Genomic DNA, 16,921 nt, shown 5'->3' with positions numbered 1-16,921 from the left:
CCGTGATCGTGTGCATCAATCGATTCTATACGAACTGTTGAATACACATTACTGAAAATTTTCACGTGCATGGAAGAAATTACATCAGCTTACAAGTATTTATTTCAAGTGAGCTAAGGGTAAGCTGATTCAAGTTAAAATGCTTCGTGTCGTTAGTGAATAATTGTAAAGGGTACGACAGATATCACAAAAGGACATGCGTGAGGCAGGACGAAGGAGCGCAATCAGTACGTCTCAGCTTGGGCTTTATTCCGATCACAGTGATCGATACAACAGAAATCGATACAGCTCTGTCACAAGGAAATTTGCGATTGGAGTTATGGTAGTGGTTGTAGTGATACTTGTAAGTATTTAATTACATATTTAACAATTTGAAATTCAAATTAAATTCGCACTTACTGTGTGATTATAAAATTACCAAAAATGTCAATGACAGCATAATTTTTTTCCAAATTGTTCCATAATTCATTGAAAATAGTGACCTTGTATGTTTCCCTCCGAAAAAAGAGAAAATGTAAATTTCAGTCCCGCTTCGTAAAGGACGTTAACACTCGTGATTTGTGAAATCTTCGAGAGATTAACATTTTAACAAATCATCGGCAGCATTCTCGTTCGTTATGCTAATATTTACTCGCCACTTACCTACATATCGCGGTGGCTGCTTTAGCAAGGACTAGTTTCTGCTTTTACGCAACCTCGTTACGAATACCGCTCATCTGATAAAACATCGATTACTTTGCCTTCCTGTTCTGCATCCGCCAGGTTCAATGGCATAGCCTGCGTGATCGAGGATCGTTAACTACCGATCATTAACAATCTACTAAGCTGCGCACCATTCAAACGCTATATCGTGGCAGTTAAACGTTAGAGGTCGATAAATTTTTAACGAGCATCGAAGTACGCGGATATTGTTACCGGTGTAATCAACGATCGTTTAAAATATGATTCTGCAGATTCGTTCGATTAAATAAGAAAATTCTCTAATTGATAGAAAGCTGATTTTCATTCTGTACCAATAAAGTTGGAAGATAATTCCAATTCAATTTTATCACAAAAACTGTTGAGTTATCCATGAAGGTAAGCTATCTTTGTCTAGGATCGTTATAATTACACCAAAAAAAAGTATGCTGTTTAAGAAGAACGATGTTCGATTAAAAGTAAAGCTGTTATCGTGTTGTTCTTTAACGAGACTCCATTGTGGAGAACAATAGACGCAATTACATCTGACGCATTTTCTCCCATGATTAATGTAAGAAGTACGGTAGCCGCGTTAAAAGTCAGAATTTCACCGTGAATCTCCGTGTATCCCGTTCGCATGCATGGCGAGCCAAGCGTCAAAAGAGATTTCTGCCGTACTTCACATATAGGGCGTTAACTGTGTTTTGACACGAATTAACTCGCGGGGGAACAGGTTTCATTCGAGCTCGATTAATGTACGAAAATGGACAAGTGGCACACGTGCATATAAGTGTTGCATCCACTCGAATTCCATCTGCATTTCACTTTTTATCATAAGAAACGAACACTTTCCAACGTTTCTTTTGTAAAGAGTAGCATTCTTCTGTAAGCAAGTAAAAGTACACCTTATTTCTTTCTATCGTAGACTCTGCGAGAAAAAGAATGATTTATTTTGTAAATAAAATGAAGGTATAAGCGGCAACTCTTGGAATACTGACCTAAACAGTTTTATTCCATTCCATTTCAGGTTGCGATATTCTTATACGACTTCACATCCGCCACGTCGGTGAACAGCAAACTGAATCAGGAAACAAAGCACATCTACATCCTGCAGAATGCTCTGAAGAAACCTTTAAACATCACAAAAAAGTTCTCCATTTCCACCGTTTCGCCCGAAGTGAATAGCACCAACTCTATTCGCATCGAGAATCGCTCGGACAATGAAAATCCTGGGAATCCTTTCTTCTACGATGAGACGGACGAGTATAAAGTACCCGATGCCGAGATCAGATCTCAGAACTTGAATAATTTTAAATTGCGCAAGAGAGTGCTGAAATCCATCGAAAACAAGGAGGAAGAAGCGGAGGGCAAACAGTTGTTCGACAATCATGCTCTCGTCTATCGTGTGAGGCAACGGTGAGGCTCGATAATCAACGTATTAATTTCATGAATAATCGTTCAATCGATAAATCATGAAACTTTCACTGTAACTGCGATCATCTTTTTTTTTCCTCCTGACATCCAGTTGACATAACAAAATACCGATATGATTTCTTGAATCATTTCAACTTTATTGCACGAATGATTCATGCGGCGACCCATTTTGATGCTTCATAATAAAACTTGAAACTTTATGTCAGACAGATTCGATAATATGTTGTAAACGTTACGTGAACCTTTCGCAAAATTTACTTCCACTGTTGGACACTTAACGATACACATCAATTCGTTTCGTTAAAAATTTAAGAATGTTCCACCTGCATGCTAATATATTGTCCAGGTATACGTATAAATCATAATAAATAAAGTTTGTCACCCACTGTATGTAAATTTCGAAAATCAGTCATGTTAAATCTTTCATTAATATTAATAACAGAAATTTGATGCCAGAATGTAAATCTTGGTTCTATTTAATTTTTGCAATATTTACCATGCAGTGGGCAACAAAAATCAAATTCTTCGTCTGATTTACCTGGGGCTCCTCGATAATTGATCAAACAGGTACAAGCACCCAGATTCGAACGAAGACATGGAAAGTTCAGAAGAGAGCCGACCAGTTCCTTTCCATTGGGAATTGAAGACTCCTCAGCCAACCTCGTTCAAACGACAAAGGTATCCTCAGCTGTCACAGTACAGGTATCCCCATGCCTCTAGGAACATTCAAGAGATCATTAAATATTTGACGAATGATGCTGACGTGCCGAATCGAGGCATCAAATTCACCGGTGTCTACGTGAATCCGAAGAAGTACGACTTGATTCCTGAACTTGGTGGGATGATGTCCAACAGCGACAGGTCAGAAGAGGACGATGGTTCTTACTCGGTGAACGAAGATCCGTTTTATCAGTACAAACCCAAACATCCGGCTGACGTGAATCTGCTGGCCACGTCGAACTTCAGGTCTGTGAACAAAGAATTCGCGTTGAATTAGTAAAAGAAATGAAAATAATTTTAATTTACAGGTTCTCCCCAACTGGACTTCACAGATACAATTACGACGCGTATGGACGTCCAGTGAATTACAACAAAGCACCATCACCCGATGCTCAATATGAAAATTCCGGTTCCTATTCGAACAGTTACTCGAAGAGGAGAAAGCCAAAGCCGTTTAGTGTCATGTTGGATATTTATCCAATTACAGACATCGTGGAACAAAATAAAAAAATCACAAGGCCGAGACAGGTGCCTGTAGAAGACTATGAATTAAGAAGACCGATTCAGTATAATAGAGGGCCGAAATTTTACGCGCCACCCCCTCAGTCTGTGACAGGGATGTCTACGCAAGCAATGACCGATGAAGAAGAGAGACAGCAAATGATATTCCATTTGAATTTATATCCCAGAAAGAAGAACAAGATGAGCAGGTAAGAGTGATAGATTACTGTCGTATTATTTAATAGGAAGCATAAATAACGCAGCACGATGCTTAAATAAAAAATCGCCCACCCACTCGTCTGTCTACCTTAACTTCGATTACGTAAGAGGAAAGATCGCCGCGTATCGGTCGTGGATCGTGGAATCGTTACAATAGTGTTCGTGCCTTGGTTCGATGACTAGATTTATCCGCAAAATCGCTGAGAACGTTTGCAATGCCATAAGAGAACTTTCACCAAACGTGCGCTCAGGTGGTGTCGATTCCATAAAAAATCGAACGAGACTGCTCGATGGCTCGTTAAGGATGGCCACGTGAAATGTCACCGAGTGAATTTGAAACGTAAACCGCTTGATCCCCTCGAAAATCCCATCGTAAATTCGTCTAACTGTTTCGTTGAACATGTAATGATTTGTTATTCAAGATATCATTATTTTCAGGCATGATATAATTCAAAGATCGGAATCAATGGATCCTGAAGAGCAACAGCAATTCGTGAACAAAGTTTGGTCACCTTTGGAGACGATCGCCAAACACCTGGCTGTTGAGCGATCAAAATTCGTGGACAACGAGATGGAGGACAATTTAGCCTCCATTCGGTATCAAGAAACTACTCTTGATAATGAAAATGAAACGAGAAAGTTTGATCAAATGAACGATTCTTCGAGCCAAAATGATTCCATCCCATCTAATCATAAATCTATTATCGAAGAAGATTTTGGGAGCACAGAGAAATACGAGTATGAGGCCCAAAAAATCGTGGGCACCACTACAGAAAGCAAGTGCGATGACTGTAATACTACTATCAGTTTAGATGAAACGACTACTAATGAAACAAAAAGTGCTGAAGTTTCGAAAGATGTTGACACTATTGAAGGATTCAAACGATTCAGCGATAGCATCTCTAAAACCAATTAAAAATGTAAACTTTCTCTTCGATTGTAGATAAGGATATAACAAATGACGCGATGATGAATAAATCTATGACTGTTTGTTAATGAATATTAGCTTTTAATGATAAGTTAGTAAAGATTGCTTGGACTGGACAATCTCCTTGAGATTTCTTCGTGATTCCCAGTTCTACCAGATCAAATTATCTCTGAGCTCCACCTCGCCTTGACATTTCCGTCGAGGGCGTCCGAGAATCTTCCACCAGCTTGACTCGTGAAATCGTGAGATATTCGTCGATCAGGCTATTGCTTAATAGGCCACTAACTACTAAATTGGTACACGTTGATGTACACACAGAACAGCAAAGAATGTTTAGCTAAATGTAAAAATACAGTGCTGCATACGTTCACTTGTTAAGTTTATCTTCATCATTTCACTGTGAACAAAAGTTAGTAAATTAAATTAGCAAATTAGTAAATTAAGTTAGCACCGAGTTATGGTAAAATGTAAATCTTTGCTTGGAATATCAGAATAAGGAATAAACGAGGTACCGAATACTTTTTTTATAAACATAACTCAAATGTACAGATTTATTCTTAACTATTACGATATATTACAATAGAACACGCGAAGTTCCTACGACATGGTCGCGAACGTTGTGAGTAAGAATCGTGTACGATTTAAGAAATATACAATTCACGCGGGTTAGTTTCTCTTATCCTACAGAAAATATCGTCGTACTTTACATGTGTACCGGCGTTTGGCACGAATTATTCGATCTTACTTTATAGCACCATTCGTCGACTTCATTGCACAATTTTATCCAGTTTCAAAGTGCACATCAATTCAGCACACAAATTGTCTCATTAAAATTCACCAAATTCCATAGAATGATTTTTATGAAATCATTTTGATTCGAAGCTATCTAGCCTCAAAACGAATGAGTAAGTCGCAATTAAAAAATTAGTTGTACTGTATCTTTGATTGACGTTCATAATCCATTTCATTCAATATATACTGTTGTTTTAAACAGTTTCAGAAACTGTCGAATTTTTGTATTGGCACTCAAGACACGAACGAATTCAATTTCATATCACATTCAATGCAAGTGAAAAACTCTTCCAATATAAGTGTCACATTGTTCGATTGGTAACAAATATCTCATTCTCGAAATTCAGATCTGAATGTAACATTTTACACTCCATTTAGGTTCTCGATCCAAGAGTACTGGGGTGGTACAACGTCGTATCCGCCCCCCATTCATAGGGACCTTCGTGAGGACCTAACGAAACCATGGTTCCTGGTCCTAACGTTGTATGCGACGTAGCACTGACCATTCCTGGACCGGAAGAGACATAACTCAAAGGAGGACGTGGTTGGTCACGCAATCGAGCGTGTTTCGCTTGCCGTTTGTATCTGGAAGAAACACAAGCTTCTCTATAATTCTTTTCAAAAAATGACATGTTCAAATAATTAAAAGAAATCTTAGTCACTCACTTGGCATGCATGCAACACAAGGTGCAACTGGAAACCACCGTGGCAACACCGACGAGGGCTGCAATAGCCAGCACCCACATCTGAGTCATGGAGGCGTCAGCGCGAGCCACCAAAGCTGCACAGTGCTGCACCTTCTCCACGTGATAAGTTCTATAAACCTTCTTCAACTCCTCGTTCTTCGGGTCTGTCAATAAAGCCTTCATCTCGTCCAAGTCATACGCCTCCTTTCCCACCATTTGGAAACAGGAACTAGTCGAAGAGAAGTCCAGAGAGTTATCATCCTTGGAATAAAACTGTGTATCATAGACATTGACACTGATGGGCAGAGACAATGCCTGCTGCACAGCTTTCTCAAAATCTTCCAACGTTTTTCTGACCTCCACTGGTGGCTTAGAGAACACGAACTTCAGCATGTCCCTGTCACGAAGCAGGAATATCCTCAAAGTAATGTTCGTCTCTCTGCTAGGTGTTAGGGAATTGTTAGCCGAAACGACGATCTCCATGTAGCCATCAGCGTATCCTGACATAGAGCCACTGGTTCTCAGTTCACCAGTTTGAGGATTCAGAGTCAGATGCGAGGGAATCTCTCGTTTGGACATGGATGGATCGACCAGGGATGTAAAGGAAGCTTTGCCCATGCTGTAATTTATGGGCAGAGCATCAGAATCTGCGTCGAATGCCTCCAGTGTAACGAGACTAGTATCAATGGGTACGTTCAATCGTACTCCCAGAGTGATATTCTGTTTCTTGAACCTAGGTTTGTTGTCGTCTATATCTAGAACTCTGATGAGGACCTGTCTTTCGGAAGGATCTTGTCGATTGTAGGGCTTTGGGACTACATCAGACTTCTTAGCAGAATAAGGGAAACACTTAACAGTCAGTAGATGACGATCAGCAGTCTCTCTATCTAGACGACCATTCGACTTAATCACTGCTGAGTTATTCTCCAGTCTTTCTACGACGAACAAACTAGCCTCGTTTCCATAGACGATCGCGTAATCAATCATTCCATTTTCACCAATATCCTCGTCGATCGCGTCGACCACTCCCACCTTCGTTCCCACAGGCTCTTCCTCCACGATAGACAGTTCTATCGGTGGGCTGTCTAAGTTTCTTTTGAAATGAGGCTTGTGATCATCGATGTCGTTCACTACTACTTGAAGCACCCTGGTCGCTTGCTGAGGAGGACTACCTAGATCCTGAGCTACCAATATCAATGTGTAACTGTCCTTAGTTTCGCGATCGAGCAACTTCCTGGTGGTGATCAAACCAGTCTCACTGTTTATTCTGAACGCACTAGCGTCCTTACCGAAATCACCATCCTCCAGAAATTTGAAGGTGATTTTTCCATTTGGTAAGTTAGGATCATCTGGATCAGAGGCGACCACTTGGAACACTGGGCTACCAATTGTTGAGTTCTCAGCTATATGAGCTACTTCTTCAAGGGTGGGTCTGATGAACAAGGGAACACCATCGTTGCTCACTACATCGCCTATGTAAAGTGTTAATATCACGTCAGAATAGAGTTCTGGTTCTCCACCATCTTGAGCTCTGATCCTCATCATGTATGGTTCAGTTCTTCCTTTGCCTGTTAATGCTTTGGCAGAATAAATCTCCCCGGTTGTATGGTTTATTTTAAACAATCCTTGAAATTAAAATTAATAAAATTGTAAAATAAAATATTCGAAACTTCAATTATTATTAATAGTCTAATGTGTCTGCTCACCATTTGCTTCACCTTCGTCTATGATTTCATAACTAATTACACCTCCCTTGCCCTCGTCTGGGTCAGTAGCGGTGATGTTCACCACACTGACACCTGCTGCAGCGTTTTCAGGTATCACGGCGGTGTATAATTCTTGATCGAAGGTTGGAGCATTGTCGTTGACATCTAGAACGTCCACTGTCACCAAAGCTCTAGTGCTCCTTTGCTCTGCACCACCCTGAGGCATGTCCGAGGCAAGGACATAGAAACGGAGAACCGATTGTCTTTCTCTATCAAGCGTTGTATTGGCAGCTATCTGTTTGAATAATAATTTCAAAATACAGATTGCAAAGAATTCAATTTATTTTGCTATGAAGAATTACTTACTTGAATGTTTCCACTTATCGGATCCACCTCGAACATATTCGCGTTCTCTCCAATTAAGGAGTATCTCACTTCACCGTACCCTCGTCTAACTTCCTGTTCCGTATTGGAACTGTCCACGTCTGTCGCTTTAACGTTTAACACAATTTTCGATGGTTGTGCCGATTCCAGAACGGAAATTTTGTAGTCACTTTGAGTAAATATGGGACTATTATCGTTCGTATCTTGAACCTCGACGATCACGTTCGCCTCGGACATTTTTCTTGTTATTTCGTAGTCCCTTGCCAGAGCTCTTACTTTGAATCTAATGAACTGCAAACGACAAAAATTCCTAATATTCCAGACATTTGAACCCGTATTACAGTTTGCAAGAATCGATAATTAACTGAAGGATGTTCAAAAATTTTCTTAAGAAGGATACCTTTTGATTAAGAGCTTCATAATCCAACCTCCTGCTCAGAACAACGTTTCCACTTTGAACACCAACATTAACGTATCCTTCGTCGTCATCTTCTCGAACCAGCTCGAATCTCTGGACAGCATAACCAGTGGTAGGTTCCTTGGCCGACAACATAAGCAAAGTAGTTCCAAGTGGTTGTTCCTCTGGGACAGAGATCCTGATGGTCGGATTGTTCGGTGACCATCCAGGATTCGTGAAGGCTGGATTGTCATCACTGTATGCCTGAATGTAAATCGTCACCTCCACCCTCGTAACTTGCTTCTCTTTATCAACGACAGCATTTAAATCCTCCACTTGAACCGTGAGTATGATCACTGCAGCCACTTGATAATCCAGCATACGGTTCACTGTTACGAGTCCTGTCGTTGAATTTATTCGAAACGCTGTTTTATAATCGTATGATGCGGTGTTCTTCAGGGCGACCCCTGTTTTGTCCATTGCTCTTATAGGTTCCACTAAAGAATACTCTAAATAAGCATCTGAATCTGGATCTGTCGCTGCTACTTTTAGAACTGGTTCGCCTAAATTGATAATAAATTGTTAGATTTAATTTCTTTGATTAATTGAATGGTTTAGAAAATTTGGTGAATGTACCTATAGCTGCTCTCTCTGATACGTAAACGAGGTACGTTGATTCGTTGAACATTGGTGGCTTATTGTTCACGTCTATCATGTTCACTGTAACGGTTGTTGTAGCAGTTTCTCTAACGGGTGTTCCAGAATCAATAGCATAAACTATCACTTCGTATTTGTCGCCACCTGTTTCCAGATCTAAACGAGCATCCGGGGAAACTGTGATGACACCAGAACTGAAGAGATGATAATTATATTTTTAAACATGAATATTTAATTCATTGAAAAATAATATTTATCAATTCATTCTGGTAGAAGAATTACCTAGGGTCTATGACAAAGTTATCCTTAGCACCAGAAGCAATATGGTATTGCAGTAAGCTGTCCCTTCCATCAGGGTCATTCGCTACGACTCTGATTACTTCCGTTCCAGACGAAGCATTCTCCAACAATCTTGCTCGATAAGCGCTGGGACCGGGCAAATTAGATTTGTAATTACCACGGAAGATGGGCTTCTGGTTTCCAGGTACTCCCACTCTGACTGATAGTCTCGCTTCGGAATATAATGGAGGTTTTCCAGCGTCCGTAGCTCGAATTACCAGCTCGTAAATTCCTCTCTCAGTATCGTCTGAGCGTACTGGTTTTGCTATTGTCACTTCTCCAGTGTCTGGGTTCATCTTCGAAAGATGTTGATATTATAATTTCTATTAGACTTTGGATAGACATAAATTTTCATACCTACCTTGAAGACATCATTCGTCATGCTGTTATGCGAACTTATGGAATACGTCACTTTCCCATTTCCTTGCACCGGACCGTCGACATCAGTAGCCCTGACGAACACCTGGGGGTCGAAACTGGTCGCACCCTCTCGAATCGTCCTCGAATACTCAGCCTGCTCGAAAATCGGCTTATTATCATTAACATCCTCCAGTTCTATTAAAATGTTCACGGTAGACACTCTTCCTCCGCCATCTTTCGCCTCCATCGTCAAGGAATAAGATCTCTGGGTCTCGTAGTCCAATGGTTTCGCCACGGAGATTCCACCGGTTTTGGGATCGGTAACAAATTTATCCGAACCAAAACCACGCAAAATGTATGTCAGTTCTCCGAAGGAACCACTGTCGTAATCTTTCGCGAGAACGTCAGCGAAACGTGTTCCTATTTGAGCATCCTCGGGTACTGATAACATGTAGATCGATTTGGAGAATTCGGGGCTGTGGTCGTTTGCGTCCATCAGGTGTATGTGAACTCTGCTCGTAGCTACCTATATTAGAAATTTAATTAATTATTTATCATCAGATTTATGTAAAATACACCTATGCTGTTGATAACAGAAAGGGTTTATACCACTTCATTTGCAACCAGTGCAACAACTTCAAACTCCAGCTGTCTCTTCGCAGGATCATCCACATCGTAATCCAGGACACTGACATCCTTCGCTTTCACCACCACTGGAACTCGGCCTTGAGCTTCTTCAGGATTGACAGTAAACGCTTGACTGATACCAGGATACTCTGGCACGTCCCTCAAAGCTAGGGTATACTTCGCATTCTCACCCACATCTCCATCACTCACGATCATATTCAGACCTAATCAATTCAGTATTAACAGATACGTTATCAGACACGTTAGATTTTCATCAAATCGGTCATTGTTGAAATTTATTCACCTGGCAAGGGTGTATCTCTACCAATGTCTTCGGAAATGGAGATGTTGAAGTAGTTCTGATTGAAAACAGGTACGAGATCATCTACATCAGTGACCACGATGGTAACGATCGATGTTGCAGTGTCAGCTGGGATCTCATTATTGATCAATTCCGTCGCTTTCACTTGGAAAGTGTAAATTCCACCGTTCTGCAGGATTCTAGGATCTTCTCTGTCGAGGGAGACATTGGTGGTGACGAGTCTGCCAATCGTCGCGTCACCTTCTCTCGATACTTCCAGGTCGAAGTGACCAGAGTCTTCGTCTTCTAACGTTAGAAGGAGATTTCTAGGCTCTCCCGTGTCACCGTCGCGTGCTCTGACTGTCAGGATCGTGTGACTAGCTGGCGTGTTCTCAGGAAGCGCCGCGTTGTAAGGCGCGTTCAGGAACACGGGTGGCTGATCCTGAAAACGATTTTCTATGTACCTGAATGAGTCCTGTATTAATTTCCTGCTGTTGAAATCGAAAGTTGCAATGATAACAGTTATTTAGAATCTTGAAGCTACATAGTGAAGTGTCACTAGGTAACAGTACATCTTCTTGACGGTTTGATCAGAAATAATTTTGCTCATCAATGCAGAAAGTTCGGTCAGAATGTACAGTTAGCTCGCTACGGTCGAGACCCACTTACCTGGACATCGAGAACGTCGACGGCCACTGTTGCTCTAGCTTGTAACCTCTTAGACGCGTTACTGGCACCGTCCACTGCTACCAGATTGATCAAATAAGAATTTCTTCTTTCATAATCCAGAGGTTTCATCAGAGTGATCTGCACGGCGTATTTACCCTCAGCTAACTGAACAAATGATCAGGAAAAAAGAAAGAAATGAAATCAAAATGCTTCAAGAAAAAGTAATATTTCTACGGTTGGGAGACGATAAGCGGAGAATCATAAATAGAAATGAACGGCTAGAGAGAGCGTTTCACTCGAAAAGATTTGATATTGAAAAGAAGAAATGTGAATGTTTTATTTTTAACATTTCTATTTTTTACCTTCTCCGTGGAAATATTGAAGACCTCGCAGACGTCGTCATCCCGCGTCGCGGGGACGCATTCCACGTGAACATCCGCGTTCACGCCACCATCGCGATCGGTGATCGTGATCGTACCTGGAGGAATCAATAGCCCACCCACTTGTGCACTTTCCGGCACCCTGGCTGCGTACGGTCTGCCATGGTACACCGGAGGATTATCGTTTTCATCCAACACTGCGATCTCGCGACGAAGGGACACAGTATTGGGCTCTGATCCTGCGACTCCTTCGTCTATAAAAATATTCATAAATTCCTATGAAACGTTCATCCTTGTAAACGAACTTGAAATTTCTCCGTCGTGTTTTGTTATGGGTTTGAAAACACTGACCAGAGTTCTAATGACATCATCGAGTTGTCACAATTCCATTGACGTATCAATGGATACGAGGTATCCAGTGACCTACATATCTTCGAATATTCATCGATATTCCATCGTAGTAACGTAACGGGACACCAAGAGAAGCTGCTAGTATACTTAGTTACCCGTTATGCTGATGATCACTTCGATCAAGTCCTGCGTCTCCCTGTCGAGCACCTTTCTCAGTACGACGACACCAGTGTCCCGATTCACCGTGAAGTATTCCCCGCTGATGGAGTAATGTAATTGAGATCCTTCAGGATCTTCTCCTTGGAGAGTGTAGACAGGTGCGCCCGGCGGTGTGCCCTCTGACACGGCCAATCTGGCCATGTCCCCACCTTGCACGAAATGCGGTGCTCGGTTGATCACTTGACCCCATGACGAAGACCACGTGGATAGTGCGAGCAGTAAAATCGTCCACATCGTCACCTGTGTATCGAAACGACGGATACATACAACCTGTCATTAACCTCGCGACCTGGTACCAGAAATGGCGATAATGAATGGAAGGTAAAAACGATGAATGTATAGAGAATAAAAGTTTCGTTTGAGAAAACTGGAGCAAGAACGTTTAGGAAGAGGTTTTATGAATAAAAGTGACGCTCCCTGATGCGTAACTGGGGAATGCTTCCTATATCGTAGCTCGTCACGATTCCGTTCACTTCCGGCCATCAAAGGCCCGTAACTTAACCGAAGAATTATATGCGAAATAGTTTTTGTCTCAGAGTTTCAAAGTTTTCTTTTTAACCTTTTTATCTTTTAAGTATGATACTTTTATTTTTTCTTTAATTGGAATTATTTTCTGGGTCTTTTTTTTATTGAGGAGCTAATGAATTGATTTGTTTTCAAATTTTTTATTCGATTAAAGAAAGATATGACGTTCGAGTAGTGTCTACAACGAGCAATCGAGCAAAAATGGAAAGTGAATGAACGATACGTGAGGTGCAGAGGCGTTTGGAACGAGCATTCGAGAGGTACGCGGAGGAATCGACGCTCGGCTCTGATGGAAAAACTGAGACCGCAGACGAGTGGGCACAGAGGAAACAGCTAAACCGTGCGGAGGATGCAGCGATCGGTCGAAGCCACCGGTTTCCACCCATATAAAACAACTCTCTACCGAGTCCGCGTTCTTTCGCGACGCTGAAGAAAAATACCTTGAGGGGAACCAACAACAGTACGGCGCAGCCACCGTGTACGGTGTCTGAATGACTTCCAAGCGGATAAGTGTGGTCAGTGAAAAGCCGTTAGAAATCAGATTCCATTTCAGGAGTACGCGGAATTCTCGACCCGTGATCTGTCAATTGAATTGTCCAGTTACCCACTCGTCTACCCTTTATCTCGTTTTCTTTCATGTCTGACGCGTAACCGCAGAAGACCGACATAAGAATTTCTATTTGGAACACATTCTTTGCGTAATTCGAAAATTGGAGCATATCCTAGAAAAATATCATACCAATCTCCTTCAAGTGGAACATGCAATACACGATAAAATCTTGAAACCGTAAACCAGTTTTTCCTACTTGTATGTAGAGTATGGAAAAAGAAAATTTCAAAGTAATTTCAAGATCAAGCTGCTAAGTTTCACGGGCCAACGAGTCGCGAATGTTGGTGTTACACAAATCCGTTACGATGTTAGGCGGTAACTTTCTAGTAGAGCCTCCAGACAGATTCCGAACAAAAGTCTTGCACAACATCATTGGCTGAAATAAACGTTCCACGCTATTCTCTTTGCGTCATAACTCTCACTCCGGACAACAGTTTATGCAGAATTGAACGTTTTCCTCTTATGTTTAAACCATGATCACCTTCGAACGATACTTTGGACACCGTGTATGTGGTGTAAATGACGAAATAAATTAATCAGTGAAATTACATAAACGTGAAACAGTCGGTATTTTATTAGAAATGCATAGAATTTGCTAAGATAGTTTTTGTTAACTGGTGAAAATGGTATTCGTAATAACAACTAGACACAGGTAGTTTCGTGATTTCTATTGCAAGGTGAGCAACGCGGAAAAGCATGAAGCGTTAAAATCCGCGAGGAACAGTGTACTTTTACTGTACGGATGCTCACACGCGCTTAAAAGAATCCAACAGTGGAATTAAGCAGTAGATTTTACCACCTCCAGGAAGAAATCCATGGATTGATTAATGATGCAGTGAAAATATCGGACATCGCGATAGAAATAATAAAAAACACAATATTATTTTGTAAATTAAAGATTAAATGTTAAATGGATGAATTGATATGGCATCGTTTAACTATACTTCGTGCAATTTACTGTTTGAAGCTTAACTGGACGTGTTTTTGTATATGGGCCATGATAAAGTAATTCCATTCATTGCGGCCTTTAGATAAAAGTGGTTGTTACTTTCAATCAATTTCAAATGACAAAATTGACCTGTCTGTTAGAGATGCAAAAAGAAAAGTACCGATTCATTCATTTTTAAACATCCTCAATGGCATTTTATTCCATGGAGATTGAATGTTAATTTTCGTTTGATAAATTGTTGAAAATGCAACTAATGCGATTCCGGGGATCTAGGTCGAAGTTATTCACAGGAGATACTCGAAATAACAGGTCAACATTATTTTCAATACCCTTTATCTTTAAATAGAAGTGGTAGTTACTATCAATCAAGCTCGAAATGATGCTACCGAATTGGATGATGGACCAAAGCACTCGATGAGAAAGCTGCAGCTGCATTTGCAGCACGTGCATTAAATACTTAACTCCTAAGATACCATTTATCAGATTAAAATAAGAATTATGTCAATATCTCTTGTAATCCCATTTAAATTTCCTAGATTTTCATACAATTATCGAGGCATTAAAACCGGATTTAATTAAAGAGCTTTAGAATTCGTGGAATGAGAAATAAGCGCAGGAAATGTTCCAGCACCACTAATACCTCCTTTATTTATTATTACCCATTTCCAACGATTCCTTTGCATATAATATTAATAAACTATATCTATAATATCAGGTACTAATCACAGTTTAAAAATCAATATTTCTGAAATATGTCTATATTATAAAATCTCCTAAGAATAATCCTCTACTTGGACTCAGAAATTTTTAATTAAAAATTATTAAAATACCTTAACTCTATCGCAATACGATATTCAAACGTACCTGAAGTAATTGGAAAGAAACTTTTCACCGTATAATTCAATAAATTAGCAACATCATTTAATTCCATGTCCCACATGTCGTTCGGACACACGCGCCAAATACGAGCGTCTCTCGGCCGGTTCTCGACACCCGGCGACTCTTGGATTTCGAAACGCGAAATCCTTATGAAATTTCGCGGTGCAACGACACCGGTCAGGCCAGCGGCATTGGCGTAGAATCGTCCAGCTCGAGGAATCGAGTTACCTCGCATCCGTTGGACTGATTTTCTCTTCGACCACGCGAAAAGCGAACGGGTACGCGCGGTTAACTGTTCCGCGTTGATCGTACGATCAACAGCCTCGGCGTCCTAGACTCGTTAATCGCCGAGAAAGGCGGTGGAACGAACAGAGAGAGAGAGGCTAGAAAAGCAATGAGGAGAACGAGGTGTGGGTAAGAAAAGAAAAAAAAAAACCGTTACGAAGCCCCTTCCACAGGTACGCCATTACGTTACGCGCATGGAATCCTGACACTGTGTGACCAGGTGATACCAGGATGAATGACTAAGAAAAGTAGCATCCTGTCGCGAGCTTCGTTCCTTTTCCTTCAAGATTGCTTGATTCGCTGCCAGGAAGAGGATGCGCGATGTTTCGCGATTCACGTGCTTCTAAGAATTCATAATTGACAGCTTTGGCTTCGAATTCAGTTGTTTACCAAGAATTTCCTGGCATAAAGTAACATCATTTCCTGAGTGGAATTTTTATGGAATATCTATGCTCTTTGGTAAATCACCTTGTTTATCTCTAAAATAACCAATTAATCTTCGATGCTGTTGCAACCATTGGCTGAGGCTTTTCCTGTTCCACGAACTTGACACCGGTTCCTTGAAATCGAGACTTGGACTACTGAACACGCCGGTCAGACTGGTTTCCCTCGAACTGGCAAAAGCAATGATCGAAGTTCGGCAAGGTCCGTGTGTCTCGTTGTTCTATGTTATTATGAATCATTTATGCATGAGTTACAAAACTTCCACTGTTCCCAACATTTCTTCGAACATTGTATCCTGTTTGTGACTTTCAACAAATATTCAATCTCCGCGTTATTTGTCATAGGTTTTTAAATATAGCAAGGAATAAAGGTCAAGGAAATATCAGCAAGATCCAGTCTCGTATAGAATTTCTTTACGCAGTTGCCTTCTACTTCGTGCTACAGATTTAGATCGACAAACTCAAAACACCGTAGTCGACGCGGTTTATCTACACGATGAGATGTATTTGAAATTCATCGTGGCGCGTGGTTCGAAACGAAAACACAGGAAATTGATAACTGAATACCAATGAAAGGTACGTCTTCGAACGATGCGTCAAATGGAGGAAGCGATATTTCAAAAACCCCTTTTGAAGATAAACTCTGACCTGTAAAATTGCTTCGAAACTCAAGAATTGAGACATAATAACCGTAAGTTTGAATATTGGTCGTGGAAAGCGTCAGATCAGAGGGGTTAAAGATTATGAACTGCGCTGCAACCCCTATAATTCAAAGAAGAGTTAAAAAGAAGAAGAAAAATTGAAAACTCCAAGTCCAATCCATTTGTTTTCCATCAGCTTAGCTCAAAACTCCTTCGAGCGCTTACTTCTAAGGAAGAAAGG

At 40.8% G+C, this 16,921-nt stretch overlaps 2 protein-coding genes across 7 annotated transcripts in view; one reads left to right on the top strand and one right to left on the bottom strand.

Moving 5' to 3' along the window:
- The first annotated feature begins 181 nt into the window (after window positions 1-181).
- Window positions 182-4,468, top strand: LOC114875528. Its single transcript, XM_029185922.1, has 5 exons — window positions 182-343; window positions 1,706-2,094; window positions 2,680-3,078; window positions 3,141-3,542; window positions 3,991-4,468. Exons 1-5 carry the CDS (start codon window positions 197-199, stop codon window positions 4,466-4,468), a joined length of 1,815 nt encoding a protein of 604 aa, XP_029041755.1. The 5' UTR covers window positions 182-196.
- A 549-nt stretch (window positions 4,469-5,017) lies between these two features.
- The window catches only part of LOC114875531 (cadherin-23), a 64,455-nt gene continuing 52,551 nt past the window's right edge, over window positions 5,018-16,921 (bottom strand). For 5 of the 6 annotated variants that reach the window (XM_029185926.2, XM_046290103.1, XM_046290104.1 and 2 more), the window contains 13 exons: window positions 12,285-12,588; window positions 11,761-12,032; window positions 11,399-11,563; window positions 10,733-11,171; window positions 10,411-10,652; window positions 9,803-10,327; window positions 9,385-9,737; window positions 9,082-9,296; window positions 8,449-9,008; window positions 8,031-8,339; window positions 7,665-7,959; window positions 5,939-7,583; window positions 5,018-5,857 (listed from right to left, as the gene is read on the bottom strand). In XM_029185926.2, the coding sequence (XP_029041759.2) occupies window positions 5,647-5,857; window positions 5,939-7,583; window positions 7,665-7,959; window positions 8,031-8,339; window positions 8,449-9,008; window positions 9,082-9,296; window positions 9,385-9,737; window positions 9,803-10,327; window positions 10,411-10,652; window positions 10,733-11,171; window positions 11,399-11,563; window positions 11,761-12,032; window positions 12,285-12,582 (5,529 nt within the window). In that variant the 5' untranslated portion in view covers window positions 12,583-12,588 and the 3' untranslated portion in view covers window positions 5,018-5,646. Of the gene's footprint in view, window positions 5,858-5,938; window positions 7,584-7,664; window positions 7,960-8,030; window positions 8,340-8,448; window positions 9,009-9,081; window positions 9,297-9,384; window positions 9,738-9,802; window positions 10,328-10,410; window positions 10,653-10,732; window positions 11,172-11,398; window positions 11,564-11,760; window positions 12,033-12,284; window positions 12,589-15,296; window positions 15,358-16,921 lie in introns of those variants that run through there. The other variant, XM_046290105.1, reaches the window with a different exon arrangement.

This window comes from Osmia bicornis, chromosome 2, assembly GCF_907164935.1.
Source record: "Osmia bicornis bicornis chromosome 2, iOsmBic2.1, whole genome shotgun sequence".
Taxonomy (NCBI): domain Eukaryota; kingdom Metazoa; phylum Arthropoda; class Insecta; order Hymenoptera; family Megachilidae; genus Osmia; species Osmia bicornis.
The sequence above is the reverse complement of the archived record's forward strand: the minus strand, read 5'-3'. Positions and strand labels throughout refer to the sequence as shown.

Bases quoted from the DNA above. Each gene is read 5' to 3' on its own strand.
- LOC114875528 (XM_029185922.1), top strand. From the start codon at position 197: ATGCGTGAGGCAGGACGAAGGAGCGCAATCAGTACGTCTCAGCTTGGG. The intron at 2,095-2,679 runs GTGAGGCTCGAT...TTGATCAAACAG, and splicing joins GTCTATCGTGTGAGGCAACG to GTACAAGCACCCAGATTCGA. The intron at 3,543-3,990 runs GTAAGAGTGATA...CATTATTTTCAG, and splicing joins AAGAAGAACAAGATGAGCAG to GCATGATATAATTCAAAGAT.